Genomic DNA, 20000 nt, shown 5'->3' with positions numbered 1-20000 from the left:
GCATTCTTTTTAACTTTGTCACAGATTATAGCCTATGAACAATAGCTCCAATCCCTCTTGCACCAACAGGCTACTTTATGTAAAATGTATGAAGCTAAAAATAGTGTCTGAGAGTTTTAGACATATGCTCTTTGAACTAAGAGATAGTGCCCCTATGGCATGATTGATGTGCAAGAAGCCTATGTTTGAAAAGACTCCATTTAGGCAAAATTTCATGTTCAACACTATGAACCTAATTATTTTTATCTAACAGAATATACGCTGAGCAATGTCTTGTCTCTGTATGGCAAGGGAATAAGTACATTATCACAAGCTGAAACTCACGTCCATTTTACCCCTCAGTTCCTAGCTGAAATGGGCATAGAACTAATGCGGTGGACGTTTAATTGGCCAGGTACGAAAAGAGTACGGGAAGTGTCTGCGCATGCGCTGCTGCAGCGGCAAGAGCACCGAGAGCTCCGTGGGCTCAGGGAAAACGTCTGGTTCGCGAACTCCTGGAAGATACTCCACAGGCTCGCAGGTAAGCAATGTGCGTGCCTCCACGTCACTGTACCCTTTCGTCTTTACTCCCCTCCCAAGCGACCCCCACATCAAGCTTCCTCTTTTAGTCTGACTGGCTTGAGAACAATTCTAAGATTGAAGAAGAAAAATTATGTTAGCATTATCAAGTCAACAGTGTTAACTTGCCTAATAACTAATGACATCATATTGCTGTCACAGATGGAGAAGAAAAAAATGGTACGTGACTCAAAGTTCCAACAAAGTAATATTTTATATATAGAACCCTATTTCTGGGCTCCCTAATCGGTTTAATAATCCTCTATCACATACTCAATCACTTTATATATTTTTTAAATGATAGAACCAGGGAAATGCCTCAGTGGGTAAGAGAGTTGCTGTACCAATCCCTGGTACCCACATAAAAGCGCGTCTTCAACACCAGCCCTGAAGAGGGCAGCGAAGGGAGCAGTGGGGCTCCCCGGCCAGCCGATCTAATTGAAGAGCAGGTTCAATGAGAGATTGCCTCAGAGAAATAAAGCCAGAGAGAAATAACGGACTTCTGGCATCTTCTTTTGGCTTCTGCACACATGCCTGACCACTAAAATGCTTCTGCAGAGACATGTGCATACACCACACACTCGTGCCACATGTACCAAATACACTCCACATGCTTTTACAGCTCGTTCCCTCTTGTGTGTTGGCAAGTTGAAGGACTGGGTGCTATATCGTTGCTTAAATAAGTGATCAAAGTGCTGCTCCCTTCAATCTCACACGAGACATGACTACATTGTTTCTCACAAAGGAAACATTAAGCTCTTCAGTAGACTGTTCTACCATTTTCCCCAGATTACAGCATAGAATTGCATGGGTTTTTAAGTTTGGAATGAGACCAGAAGACTAATCTTAGATGCTTTTATAGGAAATATGATAATGTTTTCTGTCACTCGAATTTAATAAATAAAATTGTAAATAAAGAATTAATTTTCCTTAACTTTTTTAAAACAATACTATTTATCAAAACTAGGGTCTTGGGGCTGGAGAGATGGCTTAACAGTTAAGTGCTTGCCTGTGAAGTCTAAGGACCCCAGTTTGGAGCTCGATTCCCCAGGACCCAAGTTAGCCAGATGCACAAGGGGCGCATGCATCTAGAGTTTGTTTGCAGTGGCTGGAGGCCCTGGTGTGCCCATTCTCTCTCTCTGCCTCTTTCTGTCTCGGTCACTCTCAAATAATAAATAAAAATAAACAAAAATAAATAAAATTAAATAAATTTTAAAAATGTAAGCATAGACTAGGGTCTTGCACATGGTAGGCAAGCCCTCTACCCCTGAGCTGTAGCTCCTGCCCACGTCATTGTTCTTTAATGAATATTCAATTGGATTATAAACATTGATGACATTTTGGTAAACTATTTCTTTGCTTACAAACTCAAATTTCCTTGAACCCTCCAATAAGTGAAATTTGCCAGATTCTTTCGAGCTCATTAGCTGACTTTACAAGGGCCACACCTCATGAGCACTGGAGCTCATAAGTAAAAGATAGAGAATATAGTTTTCTTAAGCCATAATAATGGAGCTCTTTTATCTTGCAAATAAAACCGCATTCTAATATCAATCTAATAGACTTCCTGCCGAAATTTATCAAGTAGCATATACCTGTCAAATATATAGACTAGCAAGTAATTTCATAAACACAAATCCATTAACCTTATTTCTTTCTATTTATTTCTTCCATTCTTGGTATTTTCATACATGCATACAATGGATTCTGTACATATCCTCCCCAATTACTCTCTCTTATCCCATTTTCCTCCTACATATGCCCTTCTCCATTAAATCCCAACTTACTTTTATGTTTTTAACCCCCTGAGTTAAATTGGGGTTATGTGTATGGGTGTGGGGTTACTTGCCATAAAATGGTCAACTTGCCAGTGGTTACACCATTGACGAACCTGACCTCCCATCTAGCAGCAACACAGTTGCCCTTAGTTGCTGTAGGGCATTTGGGGTCTCTTGTTCCCTTCCCCATCAGTAGCAGGCTCAATCCTGTGTAAGAAACTATAGCTGGTGTGATTAATGTGTAGCGGCCAAGCCAGATGCCGAAAACAGCAGTATTCAGCCCTCCTTCCCATTCCCCCGCTCTTACACTGCTGCTTCCCCTTCATTTGTGAGGTTCCTTGATCCTTTTAGGGATGGTTTATTTATCTTGTTTATGACTAATCACACAGTAGTCATTTGCATCAGTTTATCCAGCTATGCATCTTTGCACTAACCACTGTCCATGGTAGTAATAAACATCTGTGATTGAGGCTTCAAGCAGTCATAATCTGTGGGAAATGTGGTTTGACAAACTGTTCATTTAGTATACTAATAGTAATGAACTCCTGTCTAGGGCCTATGTCCCTAGCCATAGAATTTGGCCAAGATCACAGTACCAGGAATGAATTTTCCTACTGTGGAGCAGGCCCCAAATCCAATCAGAAAGTGATTGGTTACTCCCAAGGCATTGGCGCCACTATTTCACCAGGGAACACATCGAGTCCAGCAAGTCAGTTGTGAAATAGGAAGGCTCTGCAGCTGCGTGGCGCTGCAGACAACTTTTCTCCCCCGGCAGCTTATGTAAGCAGGGAGGAAGCTTCCAGGGCAGTTCCAGCTTAGATTTTCCGAATCCTCCTTCCTGGGGTTGTCTTCTGCAACAGGAACGCTGAACCTGCTAAAGGAAAAAGTACGTAGTACATTACAAGGCTGTGGCATGGGTAAGGATTTTCTGAGTTGGACTCTAGTCAACAGGAAACAAATTGGACTGTGTTAGATCGATTGAAATGCTCGTGTGTGTGCAAGAAGTGGCCATTTGAATGAAGAGGCTGCTTACAGACTTGAGAGTGAACCTTTGCCGACCACATAACTGATTTAAGTGCTGGAATCTACTGCAAACTCAAAAACGAAGCATCGAGAAAACAAACAACAACAAAAAACACATTGGAACAGATCAGAGAGTTCTCATAAGAAGAAAAACAAATAGCTAATAAATACTTTGAAAAGTGTCCAACATCCTTAGCGGTCAAGTAAATGCAAATTATAAGTACGTTGAGCCGGGCGTGGTGAGACACACTGAGACTGAGGTAGGAAGATCACCAGGAGTTCCCGGCCAGCACCGAGCTACAGAGTTCCAGGTCAGCCTGGGCTGGAATGAGACCCGTCCTCAGGGGAAAAACAAAACCAAACAAAAGTAAAGAAGAACACCTACTTACCTACTTTGTGATTCCTTCACAATCTGGCCAGAATGGCTAGCATGCATGCATGCGTGTGTGTGTGTATATATGATAAAGTTTTATTTAGCTTTAAAGAAACCCTAATTTAATTCAGTGTTTTTTTTTTAATGACATAAAAGTTAAGTAGGGAAGGTTTTAGTAGGAGGGAGAGAGAATAAGAGATGGTAATTGGAGGAGATAAGAGAGGAAAATTTGGGAAGAACAAAATACATTATATACAAATATGAAATTTAAGGGAAAAAGCAAAGATCATAGGGAGTGAGATAACACAGGCTAAAAACACAAACACCACGTGTTCTCTCTCAAACATGTATCTACGCTTTGAATTTCTAGATTAGTGGCCATAAGCCAAAATGTGTACAGAGGCCAGGAAGCTAGGAAGGGGTCACGGAGGGAGATTCTGTGGGAATATAATAGGACACACGGGGCATGAATGTGGAAGGGGTTAACAGCGGTTTAATCAGGGACGTGGCGTGGTGGTGCATGCCTTCAACCCCAGCACTCACTCAGAAACACAGCTAGGGCATCACTGTGAGCCTGAGATCAGTTTGGGACTACAGAGCAATAAAGCTAATATGTGAATAAGCCATATGGAGGCCTAGTTGATAAGTCAGTTATGCTAACTCCACACTGAATACCAGCAACAGCAATCCTACTAAGGAGGGCTCTCAGTGTGCTGGGGGCAGGGAGGAAGGACATGATGGCTCCAAGACTTGATGTATCCATTCAGAGTTTCTACTTAATGACAACAACAACAAAAGGATAGAAATCTTTAACACGGTGCTTTAACAAAGGAGGGTAAAGCTGCACCCAGACGCTGTGGGTTATTAATGGTAAACGCCATTGTCAGCAATGAGATACATCCCAGTGAGCTGTTGGTCAGGGAGGCCACAGAGGCCCCCAAACTGTATAAGCCACTGCTCTTGTTGCCCACCAGAAATAGATGATAAGCCCCTATTGCTGGAGTCAGGAAATATTTTTAAACCCATTGTCTAATTATTATCAAGATAAATTTGATCTCTTCTATACTTTTTTTTTTTTTATTGAGAACTTTACTGTATGAAGCTATTGCCCACTGGTCATATTCTCATGAAGTTATTCACTGATTATTCCCTCTCCCTGGGCCCCATTCCACCAAGGGCCATCCTGAGCTGGGGTATTGGTATTCACTTTCTTGTTGCTATAAAGCTACAAGTTACGGGGTGTAGATGTCCCAGTTCAGGTGGGCAGTAATTTGGGGGGTTGGACTACTATTTTGACAAATGGACAAATTTGAGTTTAACCCTAATACTAGAAGCAAATCAGGGAGATGCTTCCACAACGCCCTTTCTTGTAAGCGGTGCTCTCACCTGATTTTCCTCTCCCCATTTCGGTGAAAACCTTTGTTCACAGATTTTTAACTGAACCTGCCAAGATCCTGTGCGCTCTCCGTCCTGATTAGATCCTGCCTGTCTTTGACATGATTACCTCAGCCGCTACCATCCCATAGTTGTTTTATTGACAAAGAGTGTTCATGAAAGTAGGACGTTTGGGAACCCCAGTTGTTATGCTGCCTCAGACTGGTGTGACATGGGTCAGCACTTTTGAACCCCGAGACTAGACAGCACTCTACCTGAGTCTTCTGGTGGTGAAACCTTACCTTCCTGTGTACCAGCTGTGACACGGAGCAGGATTTGATAATCATTTTGTTTTCTTTCTGTCAGAATCTCACTGTGTAGTCCACGTAGACTCATGACCCAAAATCGAGGTGCTATTTCTTGAGTGCCCCTAGTCTAGAGCTGGGGTTACAGGTGTTTACCATGTCCTCCAGCCGTAACAAAGTCTTAGTCTCACTATATCTGTTTTCCCATGTGAAAATGATTGTAATGGTACTAATTTGTCGGGTTGTTAGGATAGTTGATTTAATGTACATGAAATACTTTGCAGGACAGAGTGGCCTGGTTGCTACTGTAATCCATCAGTGTCAATATTACAAAACCCAACAACACACATATGCATTTGTAACTATTCTGTGTATAATGTCCTCATCCTACTTCAGGAACAGTCATATATACTTTTTAATAGTAATTCTTATTAACCATGACAATATAGCCCTGTGGTAGGTGATGGAATTCTATCTGGTTAAAACAAATAGATATATTTCATAGTAATTCTAACCACTATCATATTTCAGTTGGGATATCACTCCCCACCCATTCCTTTTTCATAGTTTTTTATTACCTTTGGTCCAGGCATTTATGGAAGTACCTGGTGAGAGGCAAATGTTGCCATTAATTGCACTTCTGATGTTCTCCGAAGAGTGTAGCGACCATCTGTTTGTCAAACACTAGGGCTGAAGTTCTTGTATGCCCATGACATGACTGGCATGAAAATCCACTGCCTCACGGGTCCGTCTTTTTCCCTTCTTCTCTGTTCAGAGCCGAATCCGGAGGATGTGGAATGACACAGTTCGGAAGCAGTCAGAGTCGTCCTTCATCACCGGGGACATAAACAGCTCAGCGTCACTCAACAGAGGTAGTTAGACGCGGTGTTTCTCATTGATGACGTTCCAGAATACTTTAAGCGCATGGCTTCGTCCCCAGCGCTGACCTAGGTCACGGGCGAAGAGCACGTGGTCGGGGAGAAGGGCTGCGTCAGCGGTCGGTTCCGTCATCCACGGGCCTTTGTATTTATCTATGCACTCCTCGGGTGTTTTTACATTTTTATTTTGAAATCTTAAATTTTCTGGAAGACATTTTGGAAACAAATTAGGAAGTGAGAAAAGTCCTTCTCTTGTCGTCAGGCCCTGTGGTAAAGTGGCAAGGTGTCGGGCCTCACTGCATAGCAGTGACAATAGGCAATTATGAGGCTATATTGAAAGCTAAGCATCATGGAGTTGCACATTATCCCAGGTATAAAGCAGTTTCATTGTCTTTGTGGAAGGGAAAATATACTGTCTGTCACATACTTAAAGCAATATGAAAGGAAAAAAAATCACATCTAAACTTCATATCAAAAGCCACACTCAGAACATCATGGATATTTAAAGATCGAGGGGCGAAAATACTTTCATGTCAGTCATGCTTTCGTTGGGAGGGAGGGCGCGAGGTTGGGAACATGACACTTGGGAGATGCTCTCTGGACGTCACTTAGATTTTTGAAATGAAATGTTCTTAATCTACTATTTTGTTTATGGGATAATCTCTCGTCTTTCCTTTTCTCTCCCTCTCTCTGTGTACCTTTGTGTGTTTGAGAGAGAGAGAGAGAGAGGTTAGAATTCTTCTGACTGCAATAAAAATGAGTAGATGCAATTTGAAGTTTGTGTGAGGAATCATTTACAATGTAATCATATCTGGGGAAACATCATTTGTATGAACATAATTTGAATGATCAACATTGCTATTTTTTTTACTCTTAAATTAAATGGGTTAGTTTGTTTAGCCTGCATCTGTCAACTTTTTGTAATGCTACTTAGAAAGAATTAATCACACCATAAACTTGCTTTATGATTAAGAATGACCCAGGTGGCGGTACACTGGACCATCAGAAGTAACCACATTGTTTTATATGCTTATATACAAGAGGTTATATGGCAGCAGCGTCCACACTGAACTTGGTTTACAGATTCATGTTTTACTATAGCCTTCCTGTTTCACTTTATTGGGGCAATGATATAGTAAATATCATCTAATTATGACTTTAAATTATCTGTATTACAGTTACATAGAGATAGCTAGGTGAAGTATGTCTCCAAATATAAGGACAATACATTAAAATAATGCAGCTATGTACTTATATTTTTCACTATTTATTTTTGTCTCCTAGAGTATATTCATTTAGGCAATCTCAAGTTTTTTGTTTTCCTTTTCAATTTAGTTTTTGTGTTTACTCTGTGAAAGTTTATGTAAATGTCAACATGTTTTTACTTTACTTTCTAAACATCACTAATTGCATACGAATGCTCCAGTGGCCTTGAAACTCACTTATTTCCCAGGTGACTAATTTTATTTGCTCTTTAAATAATGCCACACACAGAGATTTTTCAGTTTCTTTTAAAAACAACTCCATTTATTAATAGGATTACATCAGAAGTATCTTGATTGTACTGACCCAGCAGGCAGGAATAGTTGTTTAAGCAACAGATGAGGTACTATGACATCAACCAGACGCTAACTCACTGGTCTACTGTGAGGATGTGTTAATTATTCTTTTGTCTAATAATTATGGCTAAATTCTACATAAAGCTATCATAGTATATAAAATGAAAACTGTTTTGAATGAGTTTTTTTTTTTTTTTGTGGCTTGCAAGTCAAAAACACTACGTAATGGTGCTCTGTAGTTCTTTCTCTTGAACACCATCTCCAGAATTTCGTCTGTTTATACTTCAATGATAAGTCAATATATGAACCAATTTAGAATAAATTTAAAGGAAATGATCATACCTTACAGAGGCTGATCATACATGTCAGTTGATTAGTACATTGCCCACTTTGAGAAGACTTTTTCATAAAGCAATAAATTGAAGGCTATAAAATTGCTTGTGATCTTAGTGATAACTCTGGGGAGGGAGCTAAAATGAACATGTGACTTGACGTGTGCCCAGGCCGTGGTCGATCATCAGAATTTACATTCTTCCTGTCACATGCAGGGTGCATGAAAGCATTACGAACTTCTTCACTCCCTCTGTTAATTTCCAGCCTCAGACCCCAGGCCCCATCACACACTCCCTGTTTATTTTCATCACATTCTTTTTGTTTCGCACCTTGGGTGATTGGAATACGTGAACATCTTATTTCTTCAATCTTTAATCTTGTCTTATTCCCCAGGCTCCTATCTAACCTGCATTCGGGCGTGTGTATCATATTTAGGTAGGTGACATCCAAGATTCATCTTTCCAGACATATGCCTCAGCCACCTGAGCAGCATAATTGTCCACTGCTGGTTCTTCACAAGACGACACCCTCCTTATTACAATGCACATCCTGGACACTGCATCTTTGGATCTTCATATAGCTCTAACCTCCCATCTATCCTTTGGCCGGAAATTGCTGAAACTTTAATTTTATTTCCTTTCTTTCCAAATTAGATATGTTAAACCTTTTTACTTTAAACTAGTACTGACCCATAAATACTATAAGTGATTGCCTAAAAAAACTTCTAAATTTAAATTAGATTTTCTTTTCTTATTATTTTTCTTTTATCATTTCTTCTTATTATTATATTTTCTTATTCATATATCACAGTCAAATACATAAAACAAGTCTTATTTCGTGTCTCATCATAAATTCTTCCAAACAACAGTCAATCATTATCATCTTAAAATCTATTAAGAGTAAAGATTCTGCCTTGCAGGGCAGAACTACTTATAATGGGTTTTATTTTTTTAAATAATTCCTGATATTCTGTTCTTAACCAACTTGTTGCATCTGTTGCACAGTGTGTGGTTAATATAAATATTCAGATTATATGTCTGAATTTTCAATATAATAAAGTTGATTGCTTTAAAGATGTTAATTATTGGTGGTATGTGTAACCTTGGAAGATTTATTGGTGATTTTCAATGATTGTGATAATCTTACATATTCTCTCTCAGAGGTTTTTTTGCTTGGCTATCTTATCAGTTTATTAATGTTCCTTTAAGTTTCTATCATTTCTTATGGGGATATTTCCCAAAAGACTTCCTAAACCTTTTCAAATACACCCCCATCCATGTGTTTGGTACACACATGATCACAGAGGCAAATCTTGACTCCCTTGCAGTCAGCACCCATTCCGTTTCATACATAGAAGGAAGGAACTTTCTACAAACTGTAAGGTGATGGTTGGATACAGAGAGTTTCAACAAAGGTTAACTCCCAAAGCGTGGTGGCCTACAGGCGGTTTCCTTAAGCATTTACTGTTTTGCCTGAAGGCTCTGTTCACGCTCAATCTCCAACTCCTCCCAGGGATATAGAAATTCTAAACCAAGGGTCTCTTAGCTCCCCAACAGCCTCTCAGTGGGTGGGAAGGAAGCATAGGTGCTTTCCCACTCATATTGCCTATGTCTGCTGAACAAAATCTCATCTTAAATGACTGAACTCATCAGTGCCCCTGAGACTTGAGTATAATCTGAAATGAGCAATCTCTCTCTCTCTTCTTTCTCTTTCTCTCCCTCTCTCTCTCTCTCTCTCTCTCTCTCCCTCTCACTTCCTCTCTTTCTGCTGGATCATTTAATTGTTAAGCATTTCCATTTTTCTTTTTAAGCTTTTTAAATTGTTTTGTTTTATTTATTTTTATTTGTGTGTATGAGTGAGAGAAGGGGAAGAGAAAGAGAAAACATGGGCACCTCAGGGCCTCCTGCGCCTCAAATGAACTCCAAATACATACACCACTTTATGCATCTGGTTTCACCTGGGTGCTAGGCAATCAAACCTAGGCCATCAGACTCTCCACAAGCAAGTGCCTTTATCTGCTAAGACATCTCCCCAGCCCCATGTTTCTATTTTTTTCTCAGATCAAAATAGAAGTCAGGAAATCTGATGTTACTGAGCCTACTTCATCATAATATTATAATTACATTTATGTTTTTCCTCCTTCAATTAGCAGACTGAGGTCATGCATTTTTTTGAAACCAAAGTTTGCTAGCTAGTCCCTCCCACATGACACCTTCCTGACTTACAAAACAATTCCTCAACTACTGTCCTAGAGTCATTTCTAAACTGTTCCCTCTGAATCAGAAACAAAAGACATTTCCTCTGAAGCAATGGCTTGGCACACACTGGGTTATTTCTCCTCCCCCTCTAATCCTCTATTTTATCAACCTGCTGCACAAGTTATGTTCACAATTTTTATGGACAGAGATCTGACCAGTAAGACCCTATTTATATAAGCCACACTGAGTAGTTATATGTTAGGAGCCTGAAGTGTGGCACTTATTCCGTAATGTGGATAAATTCCCTTTTCAGGGTTCAGAGCTGTATTAATCTGCCCAAACGTTTTCAGTAAATTTATGTAGTCAGTAAAATTATGATGGTCTATGATGATGCACTTACTGTCACTGATTTTTAAGGATACATTTTAAGTTTCAGCTACCAGCACACCTACCTGCTAAAATATGACCTATCCTGGTGTCAGCGTCACCAGCGCGGCGGGGGACGAGGTCGCCATCAAATAGACACTGCCAAGCACCCACCTTCACTGAGCAACTTCACAATATAATCCTAAGGATGGACACAGATTTAATTCAGTGGTTTTACCCAGTGGCTTAATTTCCCAAGGTCTACTTAAGACAGTCCTTGGGAAGAATACCTATGTGAGTTGGTGAAAATGGTGCCTCTATCGCATTCAGTCGTATTGTTATTATATTCAGAAGTCTGCTTACATTTTGTACCAAATAAACTCACACTGGGAAGGCTCTTGAGGGCCTGAGCATTACAAGTCACCATTCACTGCAGAAGGTTCTTTCCTCTTTGTTTCCCTCAGCTAGATGAAAGGAAAGAAGTAGTTCCCCAAATAAAACATTAAGAAGATAATTGATTTCACTCTTGAGGCTCACAACAACAAAAACTAATACAGGTGAATTACCTCTGCTAAATTAGAAGGAATGCAAATTATATCTGCCTATTTCTGCTTTCCACTTTTGATTTGAAGCTATATTGGGCATCAAAGGAAGAAACATAACATATTTCTTTCTTCTTATATAATAACAGAAGCAAACACTGTCTCCTCTTTGCTTCTAAACCCTGCCCTCCAGAAGCTTGGAGAACAGTGGTTCAATTCAGACAGCCCTGCTGAATATGTGGCTGTGTAGCCAAGCAGGGATGCGATTAGACCTGTTTGTAACTCTTGTTTTCTCAGAGCCCGAATTGTCATTCCCAGGAGGCTGGTCAGTGAAGCAGAAAAAAATTCACAATAAATCACCTGCTTCCTCATTGATATTCAGGCTTCTAAACATTTTATTTTTATGTTTTTGGAATGAATACAAATGAAGAAATGTAAGTGGTATTTGACTGCAATTAATGATTTATATAAATTAAAGGTGCTAGGGTAAAACATGCATGCTTATTCAATACATGTATTAACATCAGTAAACACAATTTAGTTTATACGCATAAACTAAGCCCCTGTCCCAATGCCTTACTTTTTCTGAAGGATTATAAGATCACTCATTGAAAATATTATCCATCTCCTAATATCAGCTGATATCTATCTGTGAAATTTGCCAAACCATTTACTAATGTGTATATAGCACTTGACTAGATAACAAATAGAGCGTCATGCATAAAATAAACCACATTCATTACAAACAGGCATCATGATACATTGAATTGAATAATGCTGCGGCATACGTGAAATTTTCTTTTGAGAATCACTCTTATATTTATTTCAGTAGGGTTTTTTCCCATTATGTTCTTGATATGCAAATGAGAGCTTTCCATGTTAATTTCTTCACTTGTACACGTCATTACTATGACACAAAAAGACACAATACAATTGGAGACATCTGTGTTAAAAATATGAAAAGTTTTGGGCTGGGGGGATGGCTTAGCATTTAAGGCTTTTGCCTGCAAAGCCAAAGCACCCAGGTTCCATTCCCCAGGACTCATGTTAGCCAGATGCACAAGGTGGCACATGTGTCTGGAGTTCGTTTGCAGGGGCTGGAGGCCCTGGCATGCCTGTGTGCTCCCTCTCTCTCTCTCTCTCTCTCTCTCTCTCTCTCTCTTCCTCTTTCTCTCTATGAAATAAATAAATAAAAATAAAATATTTCAAAAATTCAAACAAAGAATTTTAATATCCAAATGCAACATAAGTACAGATTTTAAAAGTAGAATGCTGAGTTGAATGGATGAGTAATGCTATTTGTTTTCTAAATCTAGCTCAAGAAGTCCAAATAATGGTCAGAATGCTCCCTTCATGCCAGGGGCCAGAGGAAGTATATTGCATATGGATTTTTAGTGAATCAAGGGGAAAGATTTGGCTATAAGTTGTTGACAGACTTTAAGAAAAATAGTTTCAGCACTTCTTTCTCATATTTTGTGTTCAGCTTTGTCTTCTTAATATAATATCTTCAAATAACCCAGTATCTGAGAAAATTATACCATCATAAACATGGTTTCCATTGTTTAAATTATTTATTTAGAATTGTCATTGATCTGTTTTCAAGAAGAGGCCTTTATTGATGTAGAGACCTTTTTTTGGGGGGGGGGGTGAGGGCATCGCTTTTTAAGGTAGGGTCTCACTCTAGCCCAGGCTGACCTGGAATTCAGTATGTGGCCTCAGGCTGGCTTTGAACGCACTGCAATCCTCCTGCCTTGGCCTCCACCTCCCGAGTGCTGGGATTAAAGGCGTGCACCACCATGCCTGGCAGGGCCTTTGTTTTTAAAGCTTATTGCATTATGTACTTCTTCCTAGACTGAAGGTCAAATACACATCAGAGCGCAACTTAACTCGATTGGAAGCCTCGGTCCACGGTGATTCTCCCTTTGCCTTTGAAATGTTTCTGCATGTAATGTAATTTACTGAGGCTTTAGTTTTCCAAACTCACTTTCTTTTTTGAGTTAAAACTGAACACTGAGACACAAGGAATGCTGATGTTCTCTTTGTTGCCGCATATAATATGTCTTTCTGAAGTTCTGTCTTACCTATTCAGAGCCTTGACAGAATATCTCAGATGAACATCTGAGATGGGTTTTCCTTCGGGGTTTCCAATGGTCCCATTACTTACTGGCATGCAGGTGAGGCAAAATGCCATGGGAAGGTGCAAGAGACTTTCCCTCCTGCAGCCAGTGAGCAGACACGAAGAGCTACGCAAGCCACATTGCCTGGCAACACATTTCTTCCAGCCAGACCCTACCTTCCACAGTTCCACCACGTCACAGGCATCTCCTCGTATTTTGACTCCATGCATGGTTGCAGCCACTTGACCTGACCTGATCTCCGGAAACACCCTCAGGAGCCCACCAGAGGCATTCTGGTCTCAGTCAACTTGGCAGTCAGGGTTCACCCTCGCACGTTCTCGTCAATTTGAAGTTTCTCTTTAACGCAAGTAGCTCTCATTTATATATAGAATGTGGCTCATTATTAATTGTCTTTTGATACATGAAAAATTGGATTTCTTGGCAATTAATGCAATAACTTATCCAAGATCATGTGACTAATGAGGGCAAAATGCAGATTACAAACAAGGACTTTTTGACAACAAAGTCAGATATTCATTCTTTTCATATGATGAGATTTTTTTTTTATGAATTTGCCAAACCTTACAATAAATATCTTTTTGTTTTCAAGAATGCATTTTTTCAAGTCAATGCCAGACTGTATTTTTACATGACTTTTATTTACCTTTTAAATATTGTTTTATGTTATTTTATTTGTTTTTTTTTAAGTTTACAAAGTTTTACTTACATAAGATGAATAAGTTCAGGTTGAAGCACACTGTGGAATGACTATATTTAATAACATAGCAAATACTTGCAAGTAGCTAAGAGAGTAGATCATAAATATTATCTTCACACATGCATTTGGGTATATTAAGTAGTAGAAATGTCTGTTAGCTCAATTATAATCATGTTACAATGTGCTTCTTTGTATGAAATTAAATACTTTAAATATAAATATTTTTTAATTAGTTAGGAACATACACAGTATGTAAATAGCACATATTGGTACCATCCTCACCCTCATCCCTGCACCCCCAGAGGAACCTCCTTGGGGTTGGTGGTTATCGCCATGGGGATGTGGGTCATGCATTGTGGGGGTAACCCTTAGTTATGGGGAAGAGGCAATGTCTCTATACGTAATGTCCCAACTTGTGGCTCTAACAATCTTTCTAATCTTTCTGTCTTCTCTTCCACGAAATTCCCAGAGCCATAATTTTTGTTTGTTTGTTTTGGTTTGGTTTTTGTTTTTGTTTTTCTGAGGTATGGTTTCACTCTAGCCAAAGATGACCTGGAATTCACTGTGATCTCAGGGTGGCTGTGAACTAACAGTGAACCTCCTACCTCTGCCTCCCGGGTGCTGGGAGTAAGGGTGTGCCACCACGCCCGGCTTTATTTTATGCATTTGAGAGAGAAAGAAGGAGAAAGAGAGAATGGCTGCACTAGGGCCTGTAGCCCTGCAAACAAACCCCAGACTCAGGTGCCGCCCTGTACATCTGGTTTATGTGGCTCCTGGGGAATTGAACCTAGCTCCTTTGGTTTTGCAAGCAAGCATATTAACTGCTAAGCAATCACTCTAGCCAATGACCTTTATTTTTTATCACCTGTGATGAAATTGATATAATTTGGTAGTAAACAGGAGTTAATTCTATTACATTAAGAATTTACATGTGGGCTGGAGAGATGGCTTAGTGGTTAAGCGCTTGCCTGTGAAGCCTAAGGACCCCGGTTCGAGGCTCGGTCCCACTTTAGCCAGATGCACAAGGGGGTGCACGCGTCTGGAGTTCGTTTGCAGAGGCTAGAAGTCCTGGCGCACCCATTCTCTCTCTCTCCCTCTATCTGTCTTTCTCTCTGTGTCTGTTGCTCTCAAATAAATAAATAAAAAAAAATTTACATGTGAAACAGTGACACATGATTAGAAAGAAAAAATCCTCATTATCTATATATATATATAACTGATCATTATCAGTTATTGTATACTACCTAGCTAAAATAACATTTGTTAAACTATACAGAGAGAGGTTTACCCTTTATGAAGCTGTCTCGTATACATTCTAAGTAAAAGCATTTGTTGATACATTCTCTTTTTATTTTCATCATAAACTTTCTTCATAATTTGTTGTTATAAGGAATGTAAATACTTCAAAATAAGCCAAGTTTTCCAATGTTGTTTTGGCTGGTAAAACACAACACTAGAAATGCCTCAGTTAATTAAGAAAGATTTGGGGGCTGGAGAGATGATTCAACAGTTAAGGTGCTTGGTAGCAAAGCCAAAAAACCCATGTTCACTGTCCCAGTTCCCACATAAAGCCAGATGCATGAGGTGGTGGTTCACTGGTCTGGAGTTCATTTGCAATGGCTAGAGACCCTGGCACATCCATTCTCTCTCTTTCTCTCTCTCTCTTTTTCTCTTCTTCCCTTCCTCCCTCCTTCCTTCCCTCTTCTCTTCTGTCCTTCATTCCTTCTCTCTGTGTTTCTTTTTCTCTCTCTAAAATAAGTATTTTTTGAAAAAGAAAGTTTTTTTATAAAAGAAATATTTGAGAGGATTTTATTATGAAAGAGAATTAATCCTGATTAAAACAAATAGAATCAATATTTTCTGAATAAATCTAATTCTAAGTAAAGCAGAGCTGATTGTGATCACATGACAAAGTAAGTCTCCCCTGTCAGAATTATCAAAAATAATTTCCCCTTGGGTATCTTGTTTTAATCCATATACTCTTTTCAGACAAACCTTTTATCTATAATTCCACTTTTAGTATTCAAGATAAAACTTGTGAGTATATTCTTAGATAATTTACATGATATAAAAACCAAGCCAATATTGGGCATTGAAGTATACTAAAAGCCATATTCTTTTCAATCTGGCAAATTATATCATAATATTAAGTAATCATAGTTTCACTGGATCTGAAGTTTTACTTGACAAAAATCTTCAAGCTATAAAATGGTATTCATAAGTAAAACTCCAAGATTAACTATATACCGTTTGCCAGTTGTGACAAAAACTTGATTCAGAGTAAGTTAATTGAATAGTTACAGAATGAATGAGGGAAATAATATTTTTTTTGTTTCTTTGATTTATTAAAGTAAGTCTGGCTTATTGCCATTTTATTTGTGGTTAAGCAAAACGGGCCTATTCTCTCCTGGCTCAAATATCTTGGTTGTAAGAACTATGCTATATAATGTTAACTATAATTCAAAGTATCATACTTATCTAATTTTAAATGTCCAAGTTAATATATGCTTTGATTTTAAAAATTAAGGCTTACAAGTGAATAATGGCCTGGACTTATTGCCACATATATAAAATATCAACACTGACGAGGCTGAAAATATATCAGGTCAAGACCAAACTAGCCTGCATAGTATGGTCCTGTCTCAAAAAAAGAAACATAATGAAAATAAAATAAAATAGTTGGAAGGGAAGAAATTAAGTGCTTTGCTAATTAATATAAGTTCATCATCAACAATTACATTTGTTGTACAGCAAAGAAAGTGTGAGTTCTAACCCTAACCCTGTTGCTGCGAATTGTCAGATCTAAAATCTCCAAGCAGCCTTTCTTTCTGTTACATGTAAAAAGCACCACTGACTGTCTATTTGAATCAGCTTCTTCATCTGCAGTAAGTCAAGTTTGTGTTGCATGTACCTTTGGGGAGGATAATGATGAAAGAATAACAGCACTTTTAAATCTTTAGAAGAAAGCATAATTTACACTGTAAATTAAGGAAGGAGTTTTAAAAGCCAAATATGGTACAGAAAGGTCTGCAGCGATGGCTCAGCAGTGAAGGCACTTGCCTGCAAAGCCAAAGGACCCAGGTTTGATTCTCCAGATCCCATGTAAGCCAGATGCACATGGTGGCGCACGCATCTGGAGTTCATTTGCAATGGCTGGAGGTTCTGGCATACTCATTTTCTCTCTCTCTCTCTAATAAATAAATTAAAATGTAAAAAAGAAACTAAAAATGTCAAGCCGAAAGAAGATAAAATTACAGAATCTGAAAACTATGTACACCAATTAAGACATAAATGAGACATAAACTATGTGCATAATGAAATGTCAAGGCCCAGATCATATAAGATTATATAATGCCTACAAGCTGATAACTAAAATACAATAATCCAGGATATTTGTGAGCAAAAACAAAACAGGCAATTCACATGAAACAAACCCTGGTATCCAAAAAGCCTACCACAAATCATCTCTCCAGGAATGGGAATTTCCAAAGGTGATAGGAGAAGTGATTAAACATTTTCTTTGATTAGCAAAAGCATACTTTTGGACAAAAGTACGACTTAGCAAACGTGTGTGGAAGACGCACTGGCACAAGGCAATGCAAAGAGGTGCGAACCCGTTTGACCAGGTCCAGGAAGCTGTTGTAAGTTGACAATATGCACACCCTCTGGGCCAGCAATTTGATATCTATGCCCGGGTTACACAAAGAAGTCATTGCTTTGGAAAATATGCTGTGAATAAAGATAAGCAATGCAATATAAGAGGGCTGATGTAGGTGACTGCTAGGTTGCGGTTCCAAATCAAAAAGGTCTGAATTTATGTAATAAAATAGGCAATCCTGGTACACAGAATGCTTCATTTTCTACTGGACTCACAAGAAACCAAACTATTATTTGGAGAAAACATATCAGTTGAAGTCCATGTTAATAGATTTGAGTGAATGAATTAGCTACTAAAAGAAGCTTAAGGATGTCAAACCATTTGAATGAAATTTAATAGACAGGTTGATTAAAATTTAATAGCAAACTTGCTGGCTATTAAAAGTGCTTGGTGATAAATCAAGATGCCAGCTCTTCAATTTATGAATTTAGCAAAAATAAAATGAAAGCACTCTTGACTTTTCAACAAAATATTGCTTCGTTGACACTTAGCAATTCCAGTAATTGTTTAAATTAAAAACTAAAATTGCATTTTGAAAGCTATTTTGCATAATTCAAGGGTGTGGTACAGATTTCATTAGTTTGCTTGCACTAATAAATGACCCGGTCTTGCTTCGTAAAGTAACCCTACGAAGTTGAATTAACCACCAGTCACTTTATCCCTCTGTGAACAGAGTGGGCTAGGCACTGATATTATTTTGTTAATACAGAAAATAAAAAAAAAATATTTACAATAGACAATGTCTTTGAATCTATAGTTCTAGAGTCACTTTTTTTCTTTGTCTTTCTTTTTCCTTTTCTTTTTTCCGAAGTAGGGTCTTATTCTAGCTCAGGCTGACCTGGAATTCACTATGTTGTGATAGGGTGGCCTTGAACTAACTGTGATCCACCTACCTCTGCCTCCTGAGTGCTGGGATTAAAGATGTTCACCACCATGCCCGGCTCTGGAATCTTTTTAATCTTCTGAATTTCATTTTTGTTTTATACAATGTAATATATGTATGGAAATGAAATAATTGACTATTATGGAAAAGCAAATGAGGAAATTACCTCCAAGAAGAACCATCATAAAAACATGTTGAAACATGGCTTGTTCTTGACGTGTGTGTGGGGGGGGTGGGGGTGGGTGTGTGTGTGTGTGTAGTAAAACTTTGTGTGAAAAATCACGGATTGAAATGTATCTCAGTGTCTACAGCCATACCCCACCCTGCATACACCTGATCTCACCTGAAACAGATTCCAAGAAAAGTATCAGAGTCAGCTGTGCGTGTGTGACCTCGGGAAAATTAACTATGTACTAGGGTCTGCGTTTCTTAAGGTATTGAGGGATAAAAATAGAGACAGACACCTTTATAATTATAATCGCTTATAATTTCTGAGTAATAGCTTTTTACCATAAGGCTGTATTGTAGTTGGTCAACTTGTTTTGACTTGTATCATAGGGTACATTTTGCATCTTTTTAGTTAATATTGCTCAGCTTTCTTTCCCATATATCTAACTTTCTAGAGAAAGAGACTTTTCACTTCTTTCCTTCATATCAGTTTTCTTAATATTTTGAAAAAATTAATAAAACCACGGTCATCTATTATGAGAAGGCAGTTTATGCATATATGTGTAAGGAATTCCACACAAATATTCACCTGCGGTATTTTACAGGACATTATAGGGAATTTGCAATCTGATGGAGGTTTGATGTACTGGTCTATTGAATGGCACTGATGGTAGCATTCAAATTCTGTAATAAGTACTAAAATTACTGAGAATATTTTTACTTAAAAGTGAAAGTCCCTTCACAGACACAAATTAAAGCCTGAAGATTAAAACACAGAGGTATTAACTAATAATAATTTTGCTTTGTGTTTTACTTATATACTTATATCAGTCAGTGTACCTATTAGAAATGATCTTAATATAAAATAGGAATGTCAAAATAAGAGACAGCTATGAGGGAATAAACGAAGAATGAATCATATCAAAGAAGAAAGAAACATCACAGAAAAACATTAGAGTAAAAAAGCAGGAGCTTTTCATCCCACATACTCATAAATAATCAGAAACTGAAAGTTGAGGCATATTGCTAAGTGACCCGCAAATAGCTAAACTCAGGTAGTCCATTGGCTCATCAAAATCTTAATGTGTAAAGTGTGTGCTCATCTGGTCTGATCAAATAAGAAAATAGGCACTTTTTTAAAAAATGAAGTCTGAAGCACAGTGCAGAGA

General features: G+C 38.5%; 1 protein-coding gene across 14 annotated transcripts in view; it reads left to right on the top strand.

Moving 5' to 3' along the window:
• Adgrl3 (adhesion G protein-coupled receptor L3) overlaps window positions 1-20000 on the top strand; it is a 482809-nt gene that overhangs the window by 410511 nt on the left and 52298 nt on the right. For all 14 annotated transcript variants that reach the window (XM_045130208.1, XM_045130203.1, XM_045130202.1 and 11 more), the window contains 2 exons: window positions 395-520; window positions 6187-6283. In XM_045130208.1, the coding sequence (XP_044986143.1) occupies window positions 395-520; window positions 6187-6283 (223 nt within the window). The remainder of the gene's footprint in view (window positions 1-394; window positions 521-6186; window positions 6284-20000) is intronic.

This window comes from Jaculus jaculus, chromosome 11, assembly GCF_020740685.1.
Source record: "Jaculus jaculus isolate mJacJac1 chromosome 11, mJacJac1.mat.Y.cur, whole genome shotgun sequence".
In the NCBI taxonomy this organism is placed as follows: Eukaryota; Metazoa; Chordata; class Mammalia; order Rodentia; family Dipodidae; genus Jaculus; species Jaculus jaculus.
The sequence above is the reverse complement of the archived record's forward strand: the minus strand, read 5'-3'. Positions and strand labels throughout refer to the sequence as shown.